The sequence below is a fragment of the Schistocerca gregaria genome, chromosome 6 (assembly GCF_023897955.1).
Source record: "Schistocerca gregaria isolate iqSchGreg1 chromosome 6, iqSchGreg1.2, whole genome shotgun sequence".
Lineage (NCBI taxonomy): Eukaryota > Metazoa > Arthropoda > Insecta > Orthoptera > Acrididae > Schistocerca > Schistocerca gregaria.
The window spans coordinates 332154698-332181679 of NC_064925.1; the positions used below are offsets into that span (position 1 = coordinate 332154698).

A 26982-nucleotide genomic window follows, 5' to 3' on the forward strand; every position below is an offset into this window, starting at 1 on the left:
AAGTGTTTTCTATCGCTGGCCACTACTTCCTCCCATCTTTCAGGCAGTGTACGAATCCTGTGTCAAAAAAATTGTTCATCTTTTGAAGTGATCCACGAATCAATCCAATCTACAGCTACATCTACATTTATACTCAGCAAGACACCCAACGGTGTGTGGTGGAGGGCACTTTACATGCCACTGTCATTACCTCCCTTTCCTCTTCCAGTCGCATATGGTTCGCGGGAAGAACGACTGCCAGAAAGCCTCCGTGCGCACTCGAATCTCTCTAATTTTACATTCGTGATCTCCTCGGAAGGTATAAGCAGGGAGAAGCAATATATTCGATACCTCATCCAGAAACAAGCCCTCTCAAAACTTGGACAGCAAGCTACACTGTTATGCAGAGCGCCTCTCTTGCAGTCTGCCACTTGAGTTTGCTAAACATCTCCATAACGCTATCACGCCTACCTAATAACCCTGTGACGAAACGCGCCGCTCTTCTTGGATCTTCCCTATCTCCTCCATTAACCCGATTTAGTATGGATCCCACACTGATGAGCAATACTCAAGTATAGGTCGAATGAGTGTTTTGTAAGCCACCTCCTTTGTTGATGGACTACATTTTCTAAGGACTCTCCCAATGAATATCAACCTGGTACCCGCCTTACCAACAATTAATTTTATATGATCATTCCACTTCAAATCGTTCCACATGCATACTCCCAGATATTTTACAGAAGTAACTTCTTCATGAGATCAGAAGTATTGATCAGCCAGGTCATGCGCCATTGATCTAATCAGGTGATAGTCACACGGAGCAATGTCTGGAGAACACAGCACGTGGGGTAGGAATTCCCGTTTTAATGTTTCCAAGTACATTTTGACCTCTTTTGCAACGTGGGGTCGAGTGTTGTGCTGAAAAATCACTTTATTGTGCCACTCGCTGTATTGCGGCCATTTGTCTTTTAATGCTCTGCTCAAACCTGTTTTTAACACCTCATAGTACACGACACTGTGCTGGTCCCACCAAATGCAGAGAATGATCTTGGAGCCGTGAATATTTTGTTTGGCCGGCGACGTGGAAGCATGGCCGGGATATCCCCATGATTTTTTGCATTTACGGTTATCATAATGAACCCATTTTTCATCCCCAGTCACAATGCGATGCAGAAATCCCTTCCGTCAGCAATGTCTCCAATTCTGCGTCATCAAAAACATTCTCTCTTCCATCACTATGCCAGTCTACGATGTTAAAATCACAGTTCTTGAAGTGTTGAAATCACTCACGACAGGTTATTTTACTAATAGCATACCTTCCAAATGTACTTGAGAGCCTTCAATGAGACCCAGCCATTGTTTTCTTCATATTGGAACAAAACAGTAACACCTCCCACAAATGACGAGAATTAGGCTCTTAAACTGACAGTTTCAATCAAGAACAACTTTATGATGCAGACACAAATCTACTAATGTTCGAATGAGGTTATGTTGGTCTAAGCTAACTGCCTGACGTCTGTGATCTGTTTCTTTCGACCACTACTTACCGTTATCGCCACCTATCGGCAAACAGAGGTAGCAAAGTCATACGGCTTGTAATTCAGAAAATTTGGGATTTTAGTGCAGTCTATTCTCAATCACCCTTCAATTACCCACAAATAATATTAAGTTACATATATTCTGTCAGCAGTTATGTATATCTTCCATGCTGTATGTTTGTTGTCATTTCTAGAGGATGTTAATGGTGACAGAATTGGGTAAAATTATGGGCTCTTTCTCCAGAAAGACACCTGCTCGTGGTCTAGTGGCTACTGTCACTGCCTCTAGGTCACAAGGTCTCAATTCCTGGCTGGGACACAGATATTTTTCACTTGAGGACTGGGTATGTGTGTTGTCCTCATGATTTCATCTCACTTTCATCACAAAGGAGTGCAAGATGCCAAAGGAGCGTCAAACAGGAAGACTTGCACTGGTGACTGAACAAGTCCTGGCCAATAATGCCATAAGTTCATTTTATTTCCAGAAAGACAATTTGTGGATGGAGAAGACAAACCCAAGAGTACTCCTCCAAGGGAGATGTTACTTGAAGAATGGGCATTACATAAAACTGACTTGGACTTGCACTAAATTTATCATGTTCGACAAGAGAAAAATTCAGAATACCACCTGAAGAAACACAAGGACCATCAAGAACAGCATGGTAAGCAATGCCTTTCACCTTCACTTTATTTATTACGTGGCCCCAGTACCAATTTCAATATTATCAATGGCTTTTTAAACAGTAGTGCATGAGCCTTTCACAGTGCACAAGTCATCTGGCAACATTTAAATTTCAAACCTATACACCAACTGCATTAAGTTGCTCATAATAAATAAGAGACACAGATTTGAGTATGTTCTCCTTATTTTGGTTAACACATGCTTAATTTCCTTAACACAGATGAAATTAACATATAGCGCAGATGCTGAAACGCAGATAGGCTAATCACAGTGTGGTTTCAGTTGTCTGAGACTACACTCATGTGTGCAAGTTGCATTTGCGTGAGTGTGTGTGCGTGTGTGTATGTGTTTCTGTTGTTGACAAAGGCGGTTGGCCAAAATCTTTGTGTTGTACCTATCTGTGACTCAGCATTTCCACTATATGCTGATTAGCAACTTATCTTCTCATAATATTGTTACATTCCATCCTGGATTTTCCATGAAGTTAACATGGAATTACCATTCAGATAGTCACTAAATTTTGAAAAAGTGTTACACTTACATCATCATATTTTTTGATCTTCTCTTGTACAGTGTCTCCACCCTTCTCTATATCACGCACAACTTCAGTATACTTTGTTATGAAGGTCATTATTTCTGTTATTAAAGCAATGAACTGTTCACGTAACAATAATAGTTGTCTCAGGCGTGCAATCTGTGATTCTATGGCTGCAATGAGATCATCCTGTTGCTGGGAAATTCCTTGCAGATCACCCATACTGCCCAGTTGTAGATCACCAAGCTTTTGTTTACTGGCTTTTACTTCTGCCAATATATCCTGTAAGAGAAAAAAAAAGACAGTTAGTTTTCGCTTTTCTAGAATTACTGAACCTAACCCTCTCCTTCAAGCTGTGTGTATACAGGGTTAATACGACCCAGGTCAACTGGGACATCTGGGAAAAACCCGAGAATATTTTCATCTGAGAGAAAACTGGGAAAATCTCAGGAATTTTTTAGAATTCCGGGAATTTTTCATTTTTTTAATTTTCAGTTAAATTTTTGTGATTTTGACTGGTAAGAAACAATACTCTAACAAAGGATATTACCGTATGCAGCTTCTGCAGAATAATACTGCACCAACAAAACATGAAACAAGAGGAAAAAAAGAAAAGAAAACTTAAGTCGCAAGGGAATTGCACCATATACAACAACAAAACACAGTGCTCATACAAGCATCTGCCAGCAGCAAAGCACGTCAAAGGCTATGCAGTGCTTCCTAACAACAAATTGCCACCGATGAGCATGATGTGACAGCTGTTTACGTTAGAGTCGTTTGAGCAGTTGCGGTGGGCTCTTGTGCATGCGCAGCTGAGTCGCGTATGAGTAATACCTTCTCCTGCTTCTTGCTACATATGTGTGGCTGGGTGCCACTAATATTTCCCTGGTTTGGAAACATCATAGATCAGGGGCTGATGCACAGAGCAGTCTGAGTTGTAGTGGAGAGGTGGGTAGTCTCCATGTGACCTCTGTTTTTAGTGATTTTGCTGTTTCCTCTTCATTTATTGCTCTCACATTAAATGAAAACAAAACAGATTTCAGTGGCCCGGAACTATCAAATGAATTAAAATGCATTTGCATAATTACAGAAGGGTAAAATATGTTATTAGTTTCAGGTTTTATTTCCACCATTATGACAGTCAAGCAATAATCACCTTGCAGAACAATTAAGTTATTTTTGTCAGTTTGCTAAAGAGATTTGGCTTTTATTAATCTTTTCTGGTGAGGCAGTCAATTTATTATTTGAAACAAAGTGTTGAATTTCACACTGTTGGCTAGTTTCAACTGTTTGCTGCATTTCAAGTGTGTCTTTTCCATCTCCTAGCTAGAACCAAACATGAGATAATACAGTACTGGTACTCAAGAAAATTTACATCTGAACCTGGACATATGAATGTGCACTTTAAGCCAACTTATTCATTTTAGTATGGGTCATGAAATTCCGATACTCTTGAAGTATCCTCTGATGTCTTGTTTCTTTTATGACATGTTTTACACGTATGAACATACGGGCTACTTGCATCATAGTAGCTGCACAAGGCAGTGACGCCTGTTATCTGGCGCTTTCTGGCAACTGCTGAAATGAACCAGTTTCTAACAGGTCATGGGAGAATATTGTGAATGGTGGTTTGAAAAGAATTACTTTCAAAGTAGATTTCCTTTTACACAAGATGGACTATGTGTGAGAATGTACAATGAATTTCTTAAATCACAGAGCATTTGACTCTCTTTTGAAAATCAAAATCAACTCTTTAAGAATGACCATCTAGAAGAATTTCGAGCCCAGAAGATCAGACATTTACTTTGTTATTAAAATTTTTATTGGCACATTTGTGTGATGTATCCTAAAGTGTAACATGTGTAAAAAAAGATCAACATTATATGTGAAAGCTTATCTTCTCTTGCATCTTATTAATCTTCGAGACCAATATTATATGTGTAAGCTTTGCTTTTCTTGTAGCAACACTCTGTGTATTGATTTAAACCATTAACTTTTCTTATTTGTTTGTTCACGCTACTTAAGAGCGATCTTGCTATTGGCTGACTACATCACATGTCGTATGCTGCCATCAGCTGGCGAGATCACATGACATGAGCTGTCACTGGTTTATAAAAGCACGTCGCAATCTCAATTTAAATACTTCGGAAAATAACACGAGATGTTTTGTGGAATTCAAAATTATATCTTCGCAACACAAAAAAATATGCAGCGTACATGTTGCTGCACATCAAAGATCTTTCCAAACGTTTTTTTCCCCCTGAGTTTCATTTTCTAAAGTGCTGGGAAATTCTATGTCGGTGTATAAACCATAAACATTCAAAGGATTGACAAGTTTTACAGTGCCAAGGAAAAGTATACCATCACTTAACACAGAAAAAGTGTATTTTCACCCAGGAGACAGTGTATTTTCAACTGGGAAATCTGGGAGAAATCCGGGAACATTTTTTCCTTGTCCATGTACACACCCTGATATACTAACTTTTCATACTTACTTCATAAGAAGCCAGCATACTCTTAACATCTTCGACTTTGCTACCAACGGGTCTGTTTAATTCTTTTAGGTCTTGCTGAATTTGTGTCATAAAATTAACACTCTCTGCCAATTTGGCTGCTGCTTCCTTGTACTGCTCCAGCTGGGCCTTGAGAGCATCTGAACGATCAGCAATAAGACCAAATATTCGAGCATGTTTGTCTTTTATATTGTTCAACTGTTCAGACAGAGTGAGCTTGTCTGCATCACTAACAGTAGGAAGAATTGCTTTTCCTTGCTCAATTAGTTTTTCAATGTCTTCTCTCATTTTCTGTGCTTCTTGGTTCAGACGATCATACTGTAAACAAAGAAAATTATAAACTACATAAACAGAAACTGTGATGTAGTAATGTAAGGCAAAATAAATGCAATAACGTGAAGCTCACTGTTAAGAGAGCTCAAAAGTTTCTGAATATTATGTAATGTAAATATTCAAATCCAATTACTGTTTTCAATTCTGTATCCAATAACTAGATGATGTTTTCACAAAAAGATTACAAATGTGACAGTTTTTAATAAAGTTACATTCAGCACAGAGGCAGAAAAAAAATGAAGTTAATTTAATGCAACAAAAATGACTGATGTTTATAAAAATATGTTTTTAACCTGGTTTCAATATAGACGCCAGTAATGAAAAGGTCAATAGGGAAAGAAGTGAGGAGCAGAAAGGGGGTGAGTATAAGGTTTGGGGAAAAGGAAATAACAAGAAAGGAGAGTTACTCCCACGAGCATTTTGGTTATAATTTCCTGACATAAAGCTAGGCACTTTTGCTTTTTGTAATCCTTCTCCTCCCCACCCCCACCTCCTCCTCTGACACACAATTTATTACAGTTCACTGGTATAATTAAATATCCCCTCATCCCTTTCAGAGTTATTGAAATTCACTCTTTGCAAAGAATCTAAGCTTGAGGTTGCACCTCATTATCAAGATCCTGGATAAAGAAACCAACAAATTGGAAAAAATTGTTACAATAAAATATGTGTAAAATGAACACTGTGCAGAAACCTTCGCAAGTTGCTCTTCAAGCAGTGGCATGCTGCTAGCTCTAATTTCCGCAGAAGTTGCAACATCTGCTTCCTGTAGCCAGTGTTCCACAGCTTCTATAGCCGCTTCAAATTGGCGACGAGATTGCAAAAGTTCTAACAGAGATGCCAAGCATTTGGCAGACTGGGATTTTATAGCCTCAAAATCAGACACCAAAGCTGAAATAAATACAAATAAATATACAGATGCACTTGCTGATATTGTCAGAATTAGTTACCAATTGTTTTAAGATGATAGAAAATGATGCTTATTTACCTTCCATTACTGATTGTAACTTCTTCTTATCGCTTTCCCCACATTCTTTCATTAGACTGTTAGCCTGTCTCTGCACATCAGTTAGTGTGTTTTCTGAAAACTCTTTTATTTCATTTTCAAGAGCCTAAACAGAAAACAACAGAGCATATTAGTTTGTAAGACTTGTAAGAAATACTAAAGAAAAATTTGTTAGCCTAGTCATACTGCACATCATGCTACTTCCTTGGAAGTGCACCATTTTTCTTAAGCTGAAATCTTTGAAATAATATGTGCATAATAAACATATGATGTAATGGATACTTTGTGAAAATTTTAATTTCATTTAATTAATTATCATAACTTTGTAGCTATTGGTCAAAAAGTAACAAAGGTCTGCCAAGACTAATAATCACATTTTTATGCATTATTTTCATCCAACTGAAGTTAAAATACCTTATGCTGTGCAAGTTCAGCTTCAACTGCAGCAGCCCGTAATGGGAGGTATGCAGGAGGACGGCGACCAACAATAGACTTCAGCCAGACTTGTGCTGATTCGAGTACTTCCTCAAATTTCCGTCGAACATCAGCAGCTTGTGTTATCCTGCTTATTTCAGCTCGTAATGCATTTGATAAATCTGCATGATCTGCAGACAGTGAACGCATAGCATTTTCTAATGATGTTTGCTCAGCAGCTTCCAGCTCTGAGCATACTCCAGAAACACGCTTTTCTAAGGTTTCCAGCAGGACATTTTTTCCATCTACTTCTTTCAATAGTGCCTATAATCCAAAAATATAATATGGTTTTTTAAGTGTATATATAACATCATTTAAAAATACTGACACACACACACACACACACACACACACACACACACACATTCCACCAATGCACCACTAATATTTTCCCCTTCTTTATTTGTCTCCATTTCCAATCCCCCCCCTCCTCAATTCCTTAATATACCCAGCAGTTCCTACCCTGTCCCCAGGATACCCCTGCATGCACCTGTAAGTAGCATTTCACCCCCACCCCCCTCACCCTGCTGTCAGCCCCCTTCCCACCCCATGCCTCCCCCTTATCCCTTCGTCAGATGAAGTTACAACTCAGTCTCGCCACAGTGGCCAGAGACAGTGGTAGTGGTAGTGGTAGTGGTAGTGGTAGTGGTCGTGATTGCGCGCGCGCGCATGTGTGTGTGGGGGGGGGGATTAGAGAAAAAGAGAGAGAGAGAGAGAGAGAGAGAGAGAGAGAGAGAGAGAGAGAGAGACGTGCTTGTGTTTCAATGTATAGTAGTCTTTTCATTGAGCCTGTCTGCAACTCAATGTCTCCTGTATATAGTGGGCAGCAATTGATGCTTTCCATAATGTTGTTATTTCATTCTGGACTTTCCATTGTTTAAAGTTGAAGGTCTGATGGTTAGATTGAGCAACTAACGTAAAGGCAATCAATCAAATGACTATTGTGGAGAGCTACAGCTAGTGTGGACACTGGAAACTACAACAACAACGAATGAGGTTTAGAGTTGTTGAATATTTTGCGACATGAACATTCACAGAGAAGCCCAAATTATTCCAATAAAAATCCCTAATAGACTCTTGAACACATCCATCATTTATTTTTACAATGTTTTGTTTTTCCTCAGGAACTCAAGGAAATCTATGACTCTCCTGAACACTAAAACTGATATTTGGCAATAACAGATACTTTTTCTGACATGACAAAGCAAAATAATTACCAAGAAATATGTATGAAAATAGACACTCCAAATACCCTGCAAAATTATGTTGGAAGTATATTCCTCATGGAGAAATACAGTGAAAGATGTAAACTTGTTCCATACAAATATATCACAATCAATATAATAAAGTTAAACGGAAATTAAAGGAACATAGGTTTTGAGCACCAAAAATCCAAAATTAATTTCAGTTAGGTGAATTTCTAGGAAAAGTCTCTGTGTCAGAAGTTTTTCATATTCAGTGCCTTTCCTTAATTCTGGAGCACTAGTTACCTCTCAATTCCTATTGCATATTTATGTTTGTGTGCAATATTCTGCCTCTCCCCCCAACTCTCTTCAATGTTCATTTTGTATTAATGTAATTTTTATAACATCATTTTAGCTATTTCCTGCCCTCTCACATCTCATTTTCTTCCCCACTGCTGCTCAGAACTCATTCATAACAACACATTTAATTTATGTACGCAGCTAACAACAAATGAAAGTTCATTTTTCACCACACTACAATGGAAATAAATATCAATGATACATAATAAATCTCAAACATTTCTATATTTCTTAACTTCTAAGAATGTTTTTTTAATCTTTCTTTTGGAACAAAGACATTACATTACCTTGGTAGACTGAAGCCGATCTTCGGCTGCACGGCTTTCAAAACCCAGTGGTGATGGAGATTTAACATCTTTCATTCTCTCACGCATCCATTCCTGGGCTTCTTTTATTTCTTGGCGAGCTCCTTCCAAGCCCTTACAAGCCATCTCTAATACCTGAGCTTTTCGCTGAATACGTTTTGCCACATCATTATATCGACGCTCCACTGATTTCAGCTGGAAATGAAAAATCCAGAAATCATTTACTTAAAACTCATATAAACTGACAATGTTGTCATAATCAGCACACATATTTATAGTCTTTTTATAATGATCCAAGCAAAGTGAATACATAAATTCTACTTGTAATAGTTTCTCTTGAGTGACCAGCTGAAAATTCCAAAGATCTTTTGAGTGAAAAACCTTGGAGAACACTACTTTTTGTGTGTTTGTGTGTGGGGGGGGGGGGTGGGAGTTCGCGCACATGCTCAGGTATGTATGGAGAGAAGAGAGAGAGAGAGAAAGAGAAAGAGAGAGAGAGAGAGAGAGAGAGAGAGAGAGAGAGAGAGAGAGAGAGAGAGAGAGAGAGAGAGAGACAGATCCAAATTATTAATTGGTTTAAATTTTAGTCCATGCACATATTAAAACTACTCATGCAAATGGTCAGGTTATAACCATTTGAGAATTTTGGTGGCAACAGGTCTTCCACATTTTTCATTCTAGTGTTATGACAGAGAATATTATTTTTTTTCTAAGAATAAGAAAAAGAGCTACATCATACTCCCTAAGCCATCTTACTGTGTGTGGCAGATGGCATTTCCAGTTATCATCATCAGCAACAGTTTTCAGCCACTGGCCTTATCTGATTTGTGCATAACCCTTTCCACTTTTCTTTCCTCTCCCACTACTGCCAGCACCCATTTTCAGCCCTCTCCTTGGCTTCGAACACTCTCCGCCACATCTTTCGGCCAACTATCCCTTAGTCTTTCACCTTGGAGTCTCAATTTACCAGAAAACCGTGCATTGTTTTTATAATCTAGAAGAGATGTTCCACATAACAGCAAAAGTACCAGAGAAAAAAAGGGCAGTATAATGTTACGATGAGAGAGGATTGGTGGCACATGTGGGTACATATTGAGAGAATAGAGGGAGAAGGGTGGGAGATGACAGACAATGGCAACTAGCTGAGGTTTAAGGCTGTGAGAAAGTGAGAATGGAGGAAGTGCTGGGGAAAAAATCTCATTTGCACAATTCAGAACAGCTCATGCTAGAGAAGAAGTTTAGTGCACCTGAAATGTGGAGTTTTGCCCTCTACCACATGGTCCATTGTGTACTTCTTTGCCCTCAGAATCTATCTTATATCGTTACTTTCCACCCATCTCCATTTCTCTTGTCTTTGTATTTGGATCCCTCTTCCTCATTCTCTCACATGTACAAGTGTTTTAGTTTTGTTATCACTAGCAATCCAGTTTTTCCATGCCCCCCTCCCCTCTCCACGAGACTCATTTGTCTGTCGCTATACTGCATCTGGAACACTTCTCTATATCTCGTTGGCTTGCTCATCTCCATACCTTTTCTATTAAATTATTATTATTTTTTTTTTTTTTTGTGACTACCTAGCATCAATGTTTTACATGGTAACTTTGTACACTTTGCAGGATACAAAGGCGAGAAGAGACAATACCTAGACTGGCTGCTCAGTAGTGTAGGTCATTACACTGTTATGAAGATGGAAAGTTTATTCTCAGTAACAGTTACTGCAAACTACATTAGGTGCAACGAGATACTTTTTTTCCCAGGAAAAATCAACTGACATTCTACATATTCTTAGGCATAATGAGCAAGCAATACTTTGTGATCTGCAGATTCACCAGTCACAAATATTCTGTCTGCAGCAGCATTCATCGATAACTCTTGGCATTACAAAAAATTGGCATGGGGGTTGTGGGGTGGGGTGGGGGGGGTGTTAATGTTTTCATCAGAATCTTTATCTTCAATTTCAGGCTGTATGTCTGCAGACACTCAGTAGTATTAGAAGTAAAGGTGCTAATTTGGCTTCTGGTGTGAGGAAGGTTGCTAAGTGAACTTCTCCCATCTTCTCACATATTTCTTTTGGGCAGTGAAAAAAACTTAGAAATAATACTCCCCAGTTAGAAGATGAAAATAATTTGACAGTCAACTTACGAGAATTTTGTTTTACCAGCATGTGGCAGGTATGCAGTTGCCTTTGACATGGGCTACAAATCAGCCGGTTAAATGACGTGTGGAATTTTAAATCTAGTAGTGTTGTTCAGTAATAAATACTAGCAACAAACCTATTTATCAGGCATAACAGGTCAATCATGTGATCTTATATTTCACATTAAGACTATTGCAACACAATTTCAGTTGGATCCGAAAAATGAAATAACTGCAATGTTAAAATGAATATTTATACAGCGAGAGAAGACAATAAATATTATACTGTTGCTAATGAAATATGAAATACTGAAAAAGGTAATTTATTTCTGGTATGAGAGTTTTATGGTTAATAATGTGTGTAAAAATTTCTTTATTACCTGTTCTTCCACTTGTTGGGAGTCAAGATTGCTAACAACATCAATCACAATTGATGCTTGTTTCCTGATTTCATTAAGTTTTTCTGGACCCTGCTCTTCAAATTCAGCTTGTATCTCAGAAATTGTTTCTAGTTTACGCCCACAATCCAGTCCACTTCCTTTGTCCAGTACCTCCATTCGTTTGCCAAAGTCATCAAACCAACTGTGCATCTCTTGAACTTTTGTTCGGAAATTTTCAATCACCCTCTGACAATCTTGTTTTTTCTTCATGACATCCGCCAGCTTTGCAAAAAATTAAAAGATAGCTTTAGGTTATTTGAATAACTATTCCATCACATACCACTGCTTATCTTATTGCTACATTAACTTACTGCTTTAAGGCTGTGAAAGATAGTTAAACAACTTAGTGATAAACAGTAATTTCACCAATAACAGCACAAACTCATCTTTTTTTAATAAGAAGTTGTTTTACATTTCAAAGAATATCTAATACAAAAAGATTACATTTTTCATCTCTGGACAATCACATTATATCCACTGGTTACTGTTCAAGTTTCCTGGCCCAACTGGATGAAATAATGTGTGAGACATAGTCTGGATTGAACAAGTTTCCTGGCCCAATTGGATGAAATAATGTGTGAGACATAGTCTGGATTGAAGAAAAAGTAAGTGCAACGAATACTGAAATTTTGGATGCAGGAAATCCTCACTTTATGCATTCATCTTTCATCAGGCCAACAAACCTATGTATAAATATGCATTGGCAATAAGAAAACAGTGGTATTTGAAGTGTGAAACAGTCGAATGTCCATCCCATTCACCAGGGTTGGCAACATCTAATTTCCACTTATTCTCACAAGAACATAAATTTGTATGTGGAAAATGTTTTGGGTTCAAAGAAGAGATTATTGCACCAATGTATAAGTATTTTGTAGGCCTTTCACAAAAATGAATTTTAGGAATGGAATCTATAAGTGGGAAAAATGATGGGCACATTTCAATGACAAAATAATTTCTATGTTGGAAAAAAAGCGAAGTTTTAACATTAAGAACACAGTAGTCCACCACTAGGTACTTTATCCTTATACACCAGCCACAGGGATTTTTAATGAAAAGGTGATTAAAGTCATCAGCAATTGCAGATTCACTATGCAGTAGTATAAAGTAATGTTCATGACGCTACCTACAGTTAAAAAAATATGCCTACAGTTGCATAAGCAAGAATCCGAATAAACATTTTCACATCACTCTAAGACAACCCATATTCATTGTGTGACAGCTTCATTTTCCATTTACATATTTATCCTTCCAATTTTATTTTATAATTTATTTTTAAAAAAATCAGTACCATATATTTCCACAATACAAACCTCTTGATTGAGGTTCTTTAGCTGTGCACTGAGGGCAGCACTTTCTTCATCTTGTGGCTGAATGTTACTTCTTTCTGCAATGGCATTCTGTAGCTCCACCATAGACTGGTACTCAGCACGTGCTGCCTCTGGTCTCAGTTTTGCTGGGCGTGATTTCCACTCAGCCACTTGAGTCGCTTTGGCACTTGTCCACTGAGCAAGCTCCGCTCGCTGTCGTTGCTGTTCCTCTAGTTCCCCAACAGCTGCTGTCAGCACAGAGAGTCGATTCTGCACCTGTTTACAAGTTATTTCATTAATAGATTGTTCACAATAATGTTAAGTGTTACACCATGTAACTGTAATAAAACATGTCACAATAATTTATCCAGTGACTGAACACTGGTGAGTGGCACTATCTCTCTTCAAAGTGTAGTGTGTTTACATTTCTGCATTGCTTGTTATTAAAAATTGTTTGTTCCAATTCATGAAATTATATTTAGAATACAAAAGAAAATTTTTCATTTTTGAGATAAACAGTTACAGCAACAAGGTATAGCCTTTATGGGCTGATGACAATGATGATGGAATAGGCAGTAATAAAATAAACCAGAATGACTGCACTTATAAAAAGCAACAGAGGCGTGCTGAGTCAAGAGGAAACTCATTTTCAAATGACCAACCGCATCAAGAAATTGTAATTTAAGTTTGTTCATGAAGAAGAAAGGACAAAAATTACAGTTTAGCATCTTCCTTAATAAAAGGTAGAGGTGTTAAAATCCAAGGAGAAGAAAACGAATTTCACTTGCAACCTGAATCAAAACAAATTTCTCCTGTACATGAGACTAAGTTACAAATAGTACATCTTTTCGCCCCATTGCCAGCAGATGCCGTCTGACTGATGTTATTTTCTCCCAGCCATTTATGTCAATATTCTTTTACTTGTAATGTTACAGGCCCGACCTTTCTTGGTTTACAAGTCCTCATTTCCATTGCTGTACTAATCACAGTATTTTCTATAACCAACTTTGCAGTGGTAGAAATCTTTTTCCCTTTTCATTTATTTACATATATTTGATGATTCTATGCCTGTTTTATCCAATCTATTTAGAATATTCTTAAATATCGTGTTTTATTTTAATTATAATAGTCATTACCTTATTATTACTACTTTTATAATAATAATAATAATAATAATAATAATAATAATAACAATAATAATAATTATTATTATTATTACATAATAATTATTATTATATTGTATTATATTTCAAATTTTCCTGCACCAGTTTTTGTTGAATGTGAGAGCAAATTTTGTTTTACTAGTTTTATGGCTGCACAAGAAATTTTTTGAGTTACCACATCACTTATTAGCGATTACCCCATGTTGATTAGGATTTATGGTTTTATCACCTACTCTGTAAGCCTTTTAGCTCCTGTTACCCAATGCCTTTGTTACCCTAGTCTGTTACCATTTCGTACCATGCTGTGTCACTGGGTGGTAGACTCAAGTAAATGAGAAATCCTCACTGGCAAACACTTTGGAACATTTGTCACTGGAATGTAGTATCAATGGACACTGACAGCAATGAGACACATGTTTCAAACTGGCTACTCTTTGCACAACAGTCATTGTTAATGTGCACGCTGACAAAGTATTACTGTCATGAACTATACGTGACATATTCTCACTCTCATGTTACACTTCTTTGCACTCACTATCATAAAACAAAAAACAGATCTGGAGCCTGAGAACCCACATGCAATAACAAAAATTCCTAAGACTGGCAACACAAAACATTAAAACAAATCAGTGCACTTCCTCTCCTTATGTGACCCCACAACGGACTATTTCAGAAGCAGAATCTCCATAACAATATTTGTAATGAAATGACTCGCTGCATTCCTTTCTCTCAATGAACAGATTAATTCCCTGTAGCTGAGACTCTCAAAATTCTCTGAGTCTTCAGACATCCCTGTGATTTCCCTAGCTTTTCCAGTAAGTACTGGCTCCTTGAGAATTTCTGATTTTCTAGTTTTCAGAGAAGTCAGGCTTTACCATTGCAGTACTCACTGCACTGTAAAAACAAATATTTCAAAAGAATATTATCATATCACACAAGTACTTTCACACTTACAGCTATCCCCTCTTCCGTAACTTCCTACTGGTACCCTTCCATCCACATCTATTTGCTTTCTGTTTGTCCAGAACAAGTTATGTGACTATTACTGCTTTTTCTGACAAACTCGCATTATTTTCAAAGAATTAAGAGATACTGCCCACAAATATTGCAAAGCCATGACTTCATAATGACAAAAATGGAAGACCAAAGGAAAACAAAACATTTGCAACTTCATAAAAATTGCAAAGAATATTTTTCCCCAATTTATCCAAGAATGACAGTTATTAGATTACAGAAACAAGGAAGAAGAACTGTGCAAGATAAAGAAAAGCAACTAAGCAATTCAAATGAAACCAATAGCCAGCTCACTAGATTTAATCACCATTCTATGCAGATGGAAAGAGAAAACAAGCAGTTGATTTGATGGTAGGAAGTAGAAGAGAAGAACAAAAATAATTGTGAAAAATTGAGTGTTTAAGGATGATATTACCTAAGTTTGTAAAAAAATGATACTTTTGCAAGGTGATTTGTACAGAATGGACACTGATGATAGACTTCTAATTTCCCTAACTGTGTTCATTTATCTAGCAGGTTGCCTCAGTTCACAGTCATTTAGCGGAACCTGTGAGGCAGCAAGACTGAAACTGCTGCTGTTTTACTTGACAGTCTTAACATATTACTGACAATTAGTTATACCTTTCAAGGCAAGTATCTGCTAATCAAAGGCTCAATGGTTCTACGTCCAGCATGCTTGTGGATTTTATGGTTTATGTCTCTTCATACATGCTTTCCTAGATTAATCTTCTGGCAGTGGCTAAGCATAATACTAAGAACATTACAATACGGCCTGTTAGTCTGACATCATCTACCGGATTCTAAAGAAAAAAACTGCATAGAAAAAGAGATAAAAACAAATACAATTCTAATGGAGCATACGACTATTTATAGATGGCAGACTTCTTCTCTGGTAGATGTGCTAGTGTGCAACTGTTGGATGGAAACAGCTTGCACGCTATTGAGTGTTGTGACTGTTTATGTTAGACTGTGCTATGTCATTTTTTTGCCATGATGCCGCAGATAATGTTGATGACTATGACACTAGCTGTGTCACTCCCACTGGAATACAAACAACTTTGTAAATTTTTTGAGCTCTCTCAAAGCTATGAACCACTGAGATTACAGCAATTTGGAAACTAACCACAATCTGAAATAGCTCAACCAACTTTAGGCTGTTTATTTGGTATATAAGGCCATCACAGCAGCTCCAGGGGAGGTAACTGAGGTTATCATCAAAATATTTACATTTATTCTAATTTGACCTGACAGCAAGACCAAGAATATCACCTATTCCTAATTTCATGCAACTATATGGAGGTGTCATAATGACCACTAATGCTGCTCTGTCCATCTCACAAAAATACTCATATTGTGCACTGAAACTATACTATTTGGTCAAAAGTATCCAGACACCCACTACTGGACATTAATGTAGGGTGCATCCATCCTTCGCCTTTATGAAAACTTCAGCTCTGTTGGGGATACTTTCAATGAGGTACCTGAATGTCTGTGGAGGAATGGCACCCCATTATTCTTCAAGAGCCGAAACTGGATAAGGTAGTGATGTTGGACACTGGGGTCTGGAGTGAAGTTGACATTTTAACTAATTCCACTGGTTTCACATTGTAGCTCTGGGCAGGTTAGTCCATTTCAGGAATGTTACTGTCCACAAACCATTGCCTCACAGATGTTCTTTTATGACAGGGTTCATTGTCAAGCTTATATAACAACATCAGCTCTTAACTGTTTCTCTACTGTATGCAGTAAGCAGTGCTGCAAAACATGTTCATATCCTTTAACATTAAATGTTTCCTTAAGCACAATGAGCGGGGGGGGGGGGGGGGGGGGGGGGGGGGGCGCCTCACCATGAAAAACACCCCAATACTATAACATTACCGTCTCCATACTTTACTGTCAGTGCCACATATGATGGCAGGTATCATACTTTACTGTCGACATTACACATGTTTTCTGGTTAACATTCTCATGGTATTCGACCAATCAAATCCTTCCATTGGACTGCCACAGTATACAGAATGGCTCTTTATTCTAAATCAATTATTTCCAGTCATCTATTGTCTAGTGCCATTGCTCTCTACATCACCTCAAGCATTTTTCAGCACTAACTAAAGAAATTAGGAATTTCTCCCATTCTACTTCATTCTTTTTAACTCCGAATGCAAAGTCACAGTGCTAGCTGGATGGCTGGTAGCACTTTGGAACTCAGGAGTGATTCCTTTCACTGATTTCATTCGATTTTTTATGACCACCTTTCACAATACTGAACACTACCTGCCCATCTTACACGAGGTGTGTCTGGTGTTGGTTTAGATATGGTTGTTCCTTTGTTTGTGTTTCCCCTTTACAATCGTAACACCAAAAGTCGTATGGGCAGCTTTAGAAGGCTGACTTGTCCCTGATGGATTTGTCACAAAGGTCACATCCAATGATTAGTCCAAGTTAGAATTCACTGAACTCTCCTAGCTGCCAACTGTACTGTTACTGCTTCTCTACCGGCAATGAAATATTCTCCACTTTCTTTTCTACTGGTGGGTCATCCACCTCTCTTAACATGTATTGGTTAATACTGCATTACAAAGGGGTGTTCATACACTTTTGTTCAGACAGTACATCAAACAACATTGTTAATACAATGATTCATTTCATTATAATGCAAATAACTGCTGTCTTTATATGTTTGAAGGTATGTGATAGATAAAATTATGTACTGACACACAGATCATTGTCTCAAAAGTAATTTTCACCTGGCGGGTGGTTATTGATTATACTCATAGACATTCTAAACATCAGGTGAGTACAAATTATTATTTCCTGTAATTTATATGTTTACTGTCTCCTACATCATTATTATATTCTGTTAATGGCCAACAGTCCCCAAACTATGTTAATGCTGTTTAGCTACAAGTGACATGGAGTATAGAGTGAATTGTGACAAATAATATTTGGAATTTTTTTATTTTATTGACTACAAGATCATATTGAAATACATTGTGAAAAGTACCAGAAATCATAATAAATAATGTTGTTTTAAAAAAATAATAATATTCACAAATTCTTTACCTGTTCACATATGCTGTCCATCTTGGTCACATATTCATGTGACTGCAGGTTTTCTAGTAAAAGTCTCAACTTCTCACTCTTCTCATCAAGATTCTTCTTCCCAGGTTGCCGTTGCTTCTCAAACAAAACACACACAAACACCGTGCAATACATGCTCAAGCAGGAATTTAAGCACTCTAGTAAAGTACATTTATTCCAGTAATTATAATGGAATAGAGTACAAAACTACAGTCAATCATTCTAAAAAGCAGAAGACTAAGACTCTACTGGAAAACAACTTCTACATAAATACATAATTCTATTGTGTTACTTCACACACATGCAACTATAAACATTTAGATTTGAATCATAATTACCTGAAGAGCCCGCTATACAAAACTTATTTAACTGTAATCTTGCAGTAAATATACTTTTATTACAGAATAATGTTTTCATTGTTGAAGCACTGATTCTTAATTTCAAAGTGACATTGTCATTCTGTGCATAATACAGGGTGTTTCAAAAAGGACTTTACAACTTTAAAAATTCATATACATTTATTCAAGATATAGAGCTGGGTTTAGTGTTATTTTATAGGAAACAAATCAAGGTTTTTTTTTTTTTTTTGTCTTAAACTAAAGATGTTGTATACGGCTTCCTTTAGTTATCCTGCACACATCCCATCGGAAGTCAATTTCTTCCCAAACTCGCTGTAGCATTGTAGCTCAGTGGCGGTGTAAATTCTTGCTCTAAGTTCAGGTAAAGAAGCCAGCACAGGTGGTACAAACATGATATCCATTATGAATCCTCACAAGAAAAAAAATTGAGTCATGTCAGGTCTGGGGAACGGAGGGGGGGGGGGGGGGGGGGGCAACCAATTGGCGCATCACAGCCAATTCATTGACCTGGGAAGTGGTCACTGGGAAAATCCTGGATGTCAGCCAGGTAGTGGGGGTGGCACGAAGTAAACATTTCGTCCTTGGTCATCCTCATAGATCTGTGGCAACAAAAATTGATGTAACGTATCCAGATACACTATCCCACTGATGGTTCTCTCACAGAAAGAAAAGGGGTCATACACTTCATTCTTGCTCAATGCACAAGAAATGTTTAGTTTAGGGCTGTCACAAACATCCTCCTACTAGGAGGATCTTTAGCATACTTGGTTTGGAAATTACGCTGAACTATTGTCACTGACTTCGATTCTTCAATCCAAAACAGACAGCTAGCACATTCGGGTCCACTGAAGGCAGCCATCTTTAACGCAACTGCTGCTAGCGCTCCTTACAGTGCAATTAGGCACTAACGAACTATGAGGGACAAAACTTGGTGTATTTCCCTACAAATTTACACTAATTTTCAAAGCTGGAAAGTCCTTTTTGAAACACTCTGTATTTTCTGACTACCAGTCTGAGCTATAATGCCTGCTTCTTTCTTTTTTTTCCCAGTACAACATTTCAAAATGGAAAAGCACTTGAAAAGTTAGGAAAAATTAAAATTTATCTCTAAATTAAAATTTATCTCTCACATGTCATCAGCTCAGCTCTTCCTACAAACATTTTTCACTAATAATTCAAACATTCTTTATTCCTGCTTTCACTCTTAAAGTTTTTGTTGTTTGGTTTATAAATCCCTTTTAAAGGTATAATACTGTGGATGAGTCTTTCAGCCTCTTTGCTCAACAAAACAACCTCCGATTTTGAAAAGTAGCATGCTTGTTAAGTGGAAATTTGTTATTTATCAATTTAACTGCATTATAATTTTATCGTGTGTATAATTAATCCACAAAATACTTACTGTGTTCTACACACAGCTGAACTTTGTTTCATTGTTTAAGCAAGGTACTTTGTCAAATCAACTGTTACTGTTTATGAGTTTCAATATTGTTTCACTGATCTATTTGTGTTGCATCATTCATTGTTTTATCGTTTTTACAAACTGATTGTTCAGAAAATTTAGAAAACTATAATCCTGACACAAAATCTTTTTGAGAAAGAAATATACTTATTCTGAATGGTTTTCTCCGGTGCAAGGTGGAACAGCAACTGCTAACAGACACCATGATATTACTTACGAACCTATTTTGTTTTTCAACTAATGCTGAATACTGATCTTGCTGTGTGTCCCATTAACAGCTTAACATAATTGTGAACAGCATCATATTTTGAAGTAACATTTTTCTCTTCACTAATTAAACATCTTTCAACCTTTTTCTATAAATAAATTATCTGTATCATTTTGAATGTAATTAGTTTTTTGTGTGAGTGAAATAATTCAATAAAAATATGACGTACAGTATCTTGCTTATTCTTAACATTAGCATGCTAAATTAATTTTTTCCCCCATTCTGTTCATCGCACACCACTCACATGCAATAAACTTACTCTCAATTGATGTATCTCTCCCACTGAGGTTTGTGTGAGACTAACAACTGAGTCCTAAACAGTTTCATAATGTGGCAACAGCCAGAAGAGTACTTTGTACATAAATCACCAAGTGAGAAGAACATAACCAAGTGTTCCATCACTACACCGACCTGATCAATAAGGTCCTCAAGTCGTGCTCTGACTATCAGCTCACGGTCAGGAATTGGTGGAGGCACAGTGTCTTGAGGACTGCTTGGACGTGATATGCATGCAGCAGCTGCCTCACAGGCTTGAACAGCCACTGCTAATCTTGCTTTCTCAGCCTGCAGTGTGTTGTGCATGCTCTGAAAAAGGACAAGGATATACCGCATCAGTTATGCACACCCTGGAGGTACATGTAAAACATTTTAATTTTGTAACGATTATAGTCATGAGGCTTTTAAGCAGTACAAACACTTAACACACATTCTCTGTATTCTAATTAATTATGTAAATAAAACAAAAAGAAACTTCCACATGGGAAAGATATATTAAAAACAAAGATTCCAAGACTTACCAAGAGGGAAAGCACCGGTAGACAGGCACAATAAATAAAACACACAAAAATACACACACACAAAATTTCTAGCTTTCGCAACCGACGGTTGCTTCTTCAGGAAAAAGGGAAGGAGAGGGAAAGACGAAAGGATGTGCGTTTTAAGAGAGAGGGAAAGGAGTCATTCCAATCCCGGGAGCGGAAAGACTTACCTTAGGGGGGGAAAAGGACAGGTGTACACTTGCACATACACACATAGATTAAATTAATGAACTATAGACACTACTAGCTGAATTTATAATACAGTGTAATAAAATAATCCACACTTGGTTCACAACAAGCAAGCTTGGCTAGCACACCAGCTCTTATTGTTAAATTGCCAGGTGGATTCACAATCTGGGGCCGGCATACCTACCCGAATCCCAGACAGGAAACAGCATGCTAACATGCATGGGTTCTTGATAGCATTATGTGCAAGTCAAAATGATAATTGATAAATTGTGAAAACAACAGAAAATATGTTCTCATTCACAGACACATAGATTAAATTAATGAACTATAGACATTTCTAGCTGAATTTATAATACAGTGTAATAAAATAATCCACACTTGGTTCACAACAAGCAAGTGAAATAGGTCAACATTCGTATCACATGTAACAATAAAACTGGATTAAATGTATTGAACTAAATTTCGCAATAGAGAATTTTGTTATACCTGCATAATTAACATACACAAAAGCATTAATCACACTTTTGTTGTTGATTTAATATAAAACAATTTTTAAGAAATAGGTCAACTTTGATACATAAGCACAGGAATATTCACGATGTTCAATTCTGAACTTCGTTTACTTTTTTCCTCATATTCTACTGATCAATGGAAAACGAAACTAATGTACATTACATATGCTGATGAATACACAGAACATATTTTGTGTTCTTACTTCAAATTCACTCAACTCAGTCTTTGCTCAAAACTTTCAAAATATCTCAGGCAAGGAGATTCTGCAACCAGTTTTCGTAATATGAGCAACACATATTGCTAATAACCAAAATTAACAAAAAAACTTTGCCTACCCTCGTTTCTTCCAGCTGTTGCTGAGCATCTTTAAGACTTTCTACTGGTGCCTCCAAATTCTTTGCTATAACCGGTTCATATCCATCTAGATTGTGCATTATACTTTCCAGTGTGTCTTCATATTCTTGGAACTTAGCTAGAGATTCCAAAAGTCGATTCTGTAAAACCAAAATAAATGTGTTTATTTCTCCTAATGTTCCAGTTTCAACAGTTATGAATGCATCATCATATATGTGTGTGTGTGTGTGTGTGTGTGTGTGTGTGGGTGCGTGTGTGAATCTGTGAACATTAATACCTTAATTTGTATAGCAGTTCTAAGTAGAGAATTGTAACTGTCCTGAACATTGTGAAGTTGCTTTTCAATTGTTTCTTCTATACCAGGTGTAGAACCAATGTATCGTTCTATCTGACTTCTTCCTTTCGCCTTGACATCATCCAGAGTATTTTGATATTTTTGAATATCTGCCAGTAGTGCCTGTAAAAAAGAAAACAGCTCATCACATCCTGTAGGTAAAATTGCCGAGATTGCTGTAATTAAAATACGTATGTAAAATTTACTTTTTGATCCCATAAGAAGTGTCCTGAAGATATAATTTGCCACTAATTACATAAATTATTAAATCTTATGTTATTTAAAAATTGTAGGGCATGGAAAATGACAACTTGTAGCCAGAATGTTAATGCAATGGATGTGTGAGTAGATACAAACTTCTTCTTAAGATAATGCATAATTATGAGACTGTACTTGCAATGCATTCTGATACTATATTTTTATGTCTTTTTGCTATGCCTCTCACAACTGTCATGTAGTTGTATTCAGGAATGTCAGAGTTTCTTATGAACAAAAATACGTATCAAAATACTGTGTACTGGAGTATAATGCTAATTAAATTGAAAGTCCTCAAAAGATGTGGATACACAGTCTAACTAATGACTGGAACTGGAATTTTCTGAGATATCTTTATTTCTGACAAATATCCCTAGTCCAATAAATAGAATCCCAGAAATTCAGTATAGTCTATAGCAAATGTTAAGAAGGGATGGTGGTTGTGAGAACAGCCACATGCATTTCTCACACGAATAAACATCACATACACGTTGGGCAATGGACAACAGTGTGCTCTTAAATTTTATATTCTGAAGTACAACTTAAGTTATAAAAGGAGGAGACAGACATACTTTAAAACATGATAACATGCTTGCAATATACACCAATTTGAAACTGCCATCTCAAATCACTAATTGAGGGCATTACCTTCAGCTCAAATTCGTTTTCATAGCGCTTGCCTCCATGAACTGCAAAATGTATTCAAGTTAGCAACAATATTTTTGAATATGAAACATAGCAAGCAAAAGTCAGTAACTTTACCAAACTCAACAATTACTGAAGCACAGAAGCTATTGGAAATACAACATATTTTTATTAGATGCCATCCCTACAGAATAGTACAGAACACTGCTGCTTAACGTAAGTCTGTTTCCTTCTGAAACAAACTCTGTGACAGTTCACTTGTTCACTGTTTACTTTATGAAACTGTAATACATATCAAAATTGTACGATACCTCATGCTGAGATATTTGTTCCTGTGTCTGTTCACGGTTTGTAATATACAGAGAATTGTGTGCCATCAACTGGAAGGAGATCTGCAGTAACCATTTCTCTGTGTCTTGCAGTGACTGGTGGTATGCAGAATATTCCTGATTAAGAAATACAATACGTTAATTACCAGGTTATTTTTGAACTTTTTAATTTATTATAATCTTTTGTATGTTCTGTGAATAAAAACATACCTGCATTTCGAGTTCCACAGTCTGCCTGCAAGAGAGGCATTTGCTTGCCAACTGATCCCATCGTATCTGAAGACGCTGAACCTCTTCCAGAACTGCAGGCCGCCCAGCCCACGCTGAGAGCTCAGCTCCTTCTGAGACCAGGTGCTCTAAGTCTGCATATTTGGCATTCACTTCCTCTTGCAGGTGCTGGTAATTCAAATGGATACTTTGAGTACTGTATTGTTCACATAGTTATACTATTCATCAGCAGTATAAAATAACGGCATACAAACATGATTAACACAGACTTCAACAATGTGTTACAGTGAACCAATAACAATTTACATTGTTTCAGATGATGTACAAAAAATTCCAAAACAGGGCTGGAAGAGTGTAATGAAATACAGCTCACAATGTGCAAAGACTGGGTGTTCATTTACTGTTGCTCTATGAACATGAGCCATCCACAAAAAGCACATATTGTTATACCATATACAGGTTAATGTACTTAAACTCTCATGGCATAATTATCAGGAAGCAGTGTTCTTCCAATGATTCCCCGTGTATTTGTTTGTCAAAGACTAGAAGTGGACAAACTATAATTGTACTTCTTCTCAATTTAATTTCTATTGATACTTTTCTTTTGGAGTACAGAATTAACAAAACAGTGTCATACTAATACTGTATATTGGACTTAATGATCAAAATCAAAATTGCTGTTAATGGATTCCTTGGCAATACACCACAAAAACTAATGGTTACTTTCCTGTCTACCGAGAAATGGCACATTCAAAATAAATAATAATAGGACTCCTGTGACTACAAACTGATATAAAAAGAAAAAATTCTGCTTATGACATGATTTTTCCTGCATACTGTGAAAGCTAGACCACTCATGATGTACACTTCATTAAGTTTAAGAATCCATTTTCATTCACATTCATCACAAATGTTGTACGCTGCAGTACTGTCATGTGCATATGTTACCTTGTATCTCTCAATCAGAGTTTTCATCTCCCCCAGTTCAGCTTTAGTTTCGGGCACATTTTTTAGTGTTTCTTCTACTTCTGAGATCCAATGTTCAAATCGTGATTTAGCTTCATTGTAATCTTCCCAACGAACGACTGCAGCCTGTTTAAATTTCAAGAACAGCCAATGAAATGCCTAGAATGGAGCTCATGCAGACAGTATGCCTAATAAATCTGTAAATCTAAGGACATTTTTGTTGGCATGTATAACCACAGTGTATTACCTTGAGCTGTGCCATGACAGAGTTAAGATCAATTGTGAGTTGATCCCAGTGGCTTCGCAAGGAAGCCATATCATCCCGAAGTGATGATTGTTGTTCAACAGGTGTCGTATTTATAGCTTTTGTAAAAACTTCTTGCATCACTGACATCAGATGTTGACCTTCCGTCATACGGTTTGACACCAGCTGCACATAAACAAAACATCTATTGCACTCTTACATTAACTCTGAAAATACAAGAATGTGAAGTCCAACTGTCTTGAGAAATAGTTTTGAGTCATTGCTTTGGAAGTGTTTTGCTAATACAAAAATACCTGAGATCAGTTCATTTATTTTACAATCACTAGTAATCATATCTCAATTACTCAGCTGTAGATACACATTTTTGTAATTCAACTTACACGTATGGTCTCCAGCTTATCCCGCATTGTAGCCTCGTCTCCAACTCCTATGCAGTCTTGCACTGTCCCATGAGCAGTTTTTAACCATGATTCAAATTCTTCTTTAGCTTTGATGAATTCTGTGTGATCTGATAAATTCTTTTCAACTTTAGACACTAATCCCTAAGTGAAAACAGAAAAATAGAAACAATATACAATTTCAGAATAAAATATATTCAGTCAATCTCCTATCTCGACTATGTACCTGAATTGTAGTCAGCAGATTAGTATAACTGCTTTGGTGTTGAACTGTCTGATCACGAACCCAGTTGCAAGCACTCATCTCCATCAATACTTCACATCTGTCATTAAGTTCCTCCATTACAGTTTTCTGTTGGATAGCCTCTTGCAACAATGCCTAAAAGAAAGTCATATGCTATAAGAGGAATGACAGTTTATGCATCACACTTTATTAAGTCAGAATGTGTTTGGACAGTTCCATGTTGGAATGAATACAGAAACTTTTGCTGTATTTTTTTCTTAAGCATGACATGATCCCCTCAATGTTAGCATGGAATAGGGGATCATGGAGGAATTTTATAAGGGGGACTATGCTCCAGAGTGGACGGTGAAAGGCGTAATCAGTCTTAAATGATGATGATGATGATGATGATGAGCATGACATTGATCTTGCCCTGTTGGTCACAATATGACAAGAATTATAATCACAACTTGTGACTGACCTGCTATCAGCTCCTAGAACATGCAAACACATGCAAAAAGAACAGCTTCACCTTACATTAATAAAGTCCCATTTTATATTTTTTCCCCCAATGCAATGATATCAACACTTCTATGTGAAAGAAAAAAAGGTTTATTGATTAATATCAGTCGTTTTGAATGGAACACAGATGTTACATTTACTACAACCCTCTCTAAGAATTGAAAAAAAAAGCGAGTGAAATTTGTGAGAAACTGAAAAGTTCAGTGCTGGAGTAAAATACAAAGTAACACTCACTCTGCATCTCTGAAGATCATCAGGAGTTTTCTTGTCACCTTCCAACTCTGCATTAACTCTGGACCGGAAAGCCTCCAGCCATGACTGCATGCGACTTGAAGTGTCTGCAAATTCATTCCAGGCATTGATGCACCGCTGTAGTATCTTTTGCGTGTCCTTACATAAAATCTGCAGGCTGTCCCAGTCACTCTTCAGCTGCTGTGTTTCCTGGCGTAGAGTATCTTGGCCTTCAGGGCCAGTTGTTTGTGCGACAGATGTGCTCAAGACAGTGGCACGCTCAACTAATTTCTCACCTGTATCAATTATACCGCACATTAAATCTTTTCACTTCACTGTTACAGTGCATGGTAATTAATTAAAAGATAAGGAATAAAAGAAATACTTGAAACTGAATATCAGTAATCAACCTATGTGTCAAATTTATACAAGGATTGCATGAGAATTTTCCAACAAAATGTCAAGCTGTCTAAGACAGGATTTCTTTTATAAAGTGGCACCACAAACCAAGAGCTGCTGTAATGTGTGTGTATTTATGGACAACCCATTCTAGTCAAGAGACCATCATAAATCATG

General features: G+C 37.1%; 1 protein-coding gene across 6 annotated transcripts in view; it reads right to left on the minus strand.

Annotated features, from left to right (window-relative positions):
- Positions 1-26982, minus strand: part of LOC126278964 (muscle-specific protein 300 kDa) — a 1270985-nt gene that overhangs the window by 261543 nt on the left and 982460 nt on the right. For 5 of the 6 annotated variants that reach the window (XM_049979256.1, XM_049979254.1, XM_049979257.1 and 2 more), the window contains 19 exons: positions 26410-26702; positions 25657-25809; positions 25413-25574; positions 25015-25197; positions 24750-24893; positions 23784-23969; positions 23556-23690; positions 22288-22467; positions 21992-22150; positions 20548-20721; positions 18033-18146; positions 12796-13068; positions 11426-11707; positions 8892-9104; positions 7001-7324; positions 6569-6692; positions 6275-6471; positions 5230-5565; positions 2741-3016 (listed from right to left, as the gene is read on the minus strand). In XM_049979256.1, the coding sequence (XP_049835213.1) occupies positions 2741-3016; positions 5230-5565; positions 6275-6471; positions 6569-6692; positions 7001-7324; positions 8892-9104; positions 11426-11707; positions 12796-13068; positions 18033-18146; positions 20548-20721; positions 21992-22150; positions 22288-22467; positions 23556-23690; positions 23784-23969; positions 24750-24893; positions 25015-25197; positions 25413-25574; positions 25657-25809; positions 26410-26702 (3908 nt within the window). The remainder of the gene's footprint in view (positions 1-2740; positions 3017-5229; positions 5566-6274; positions 6472-6568; positions 6693-7000; positions 7325-8891; positions 9105-11425; positions 11708-12795; positions 13069-18032; positions 18147-20547; positions 20722-21991; positions 22151-22287; positions 22468-23555; positions 23691-23783; positions 23970-24749; positions 24894-25014; positions 25198-25412; positions 25575-25656; positions 25810-26409; positions 26703-26982) is intronic. The other variant, XM_049979258.1, reaches the window with a different exon arrangement.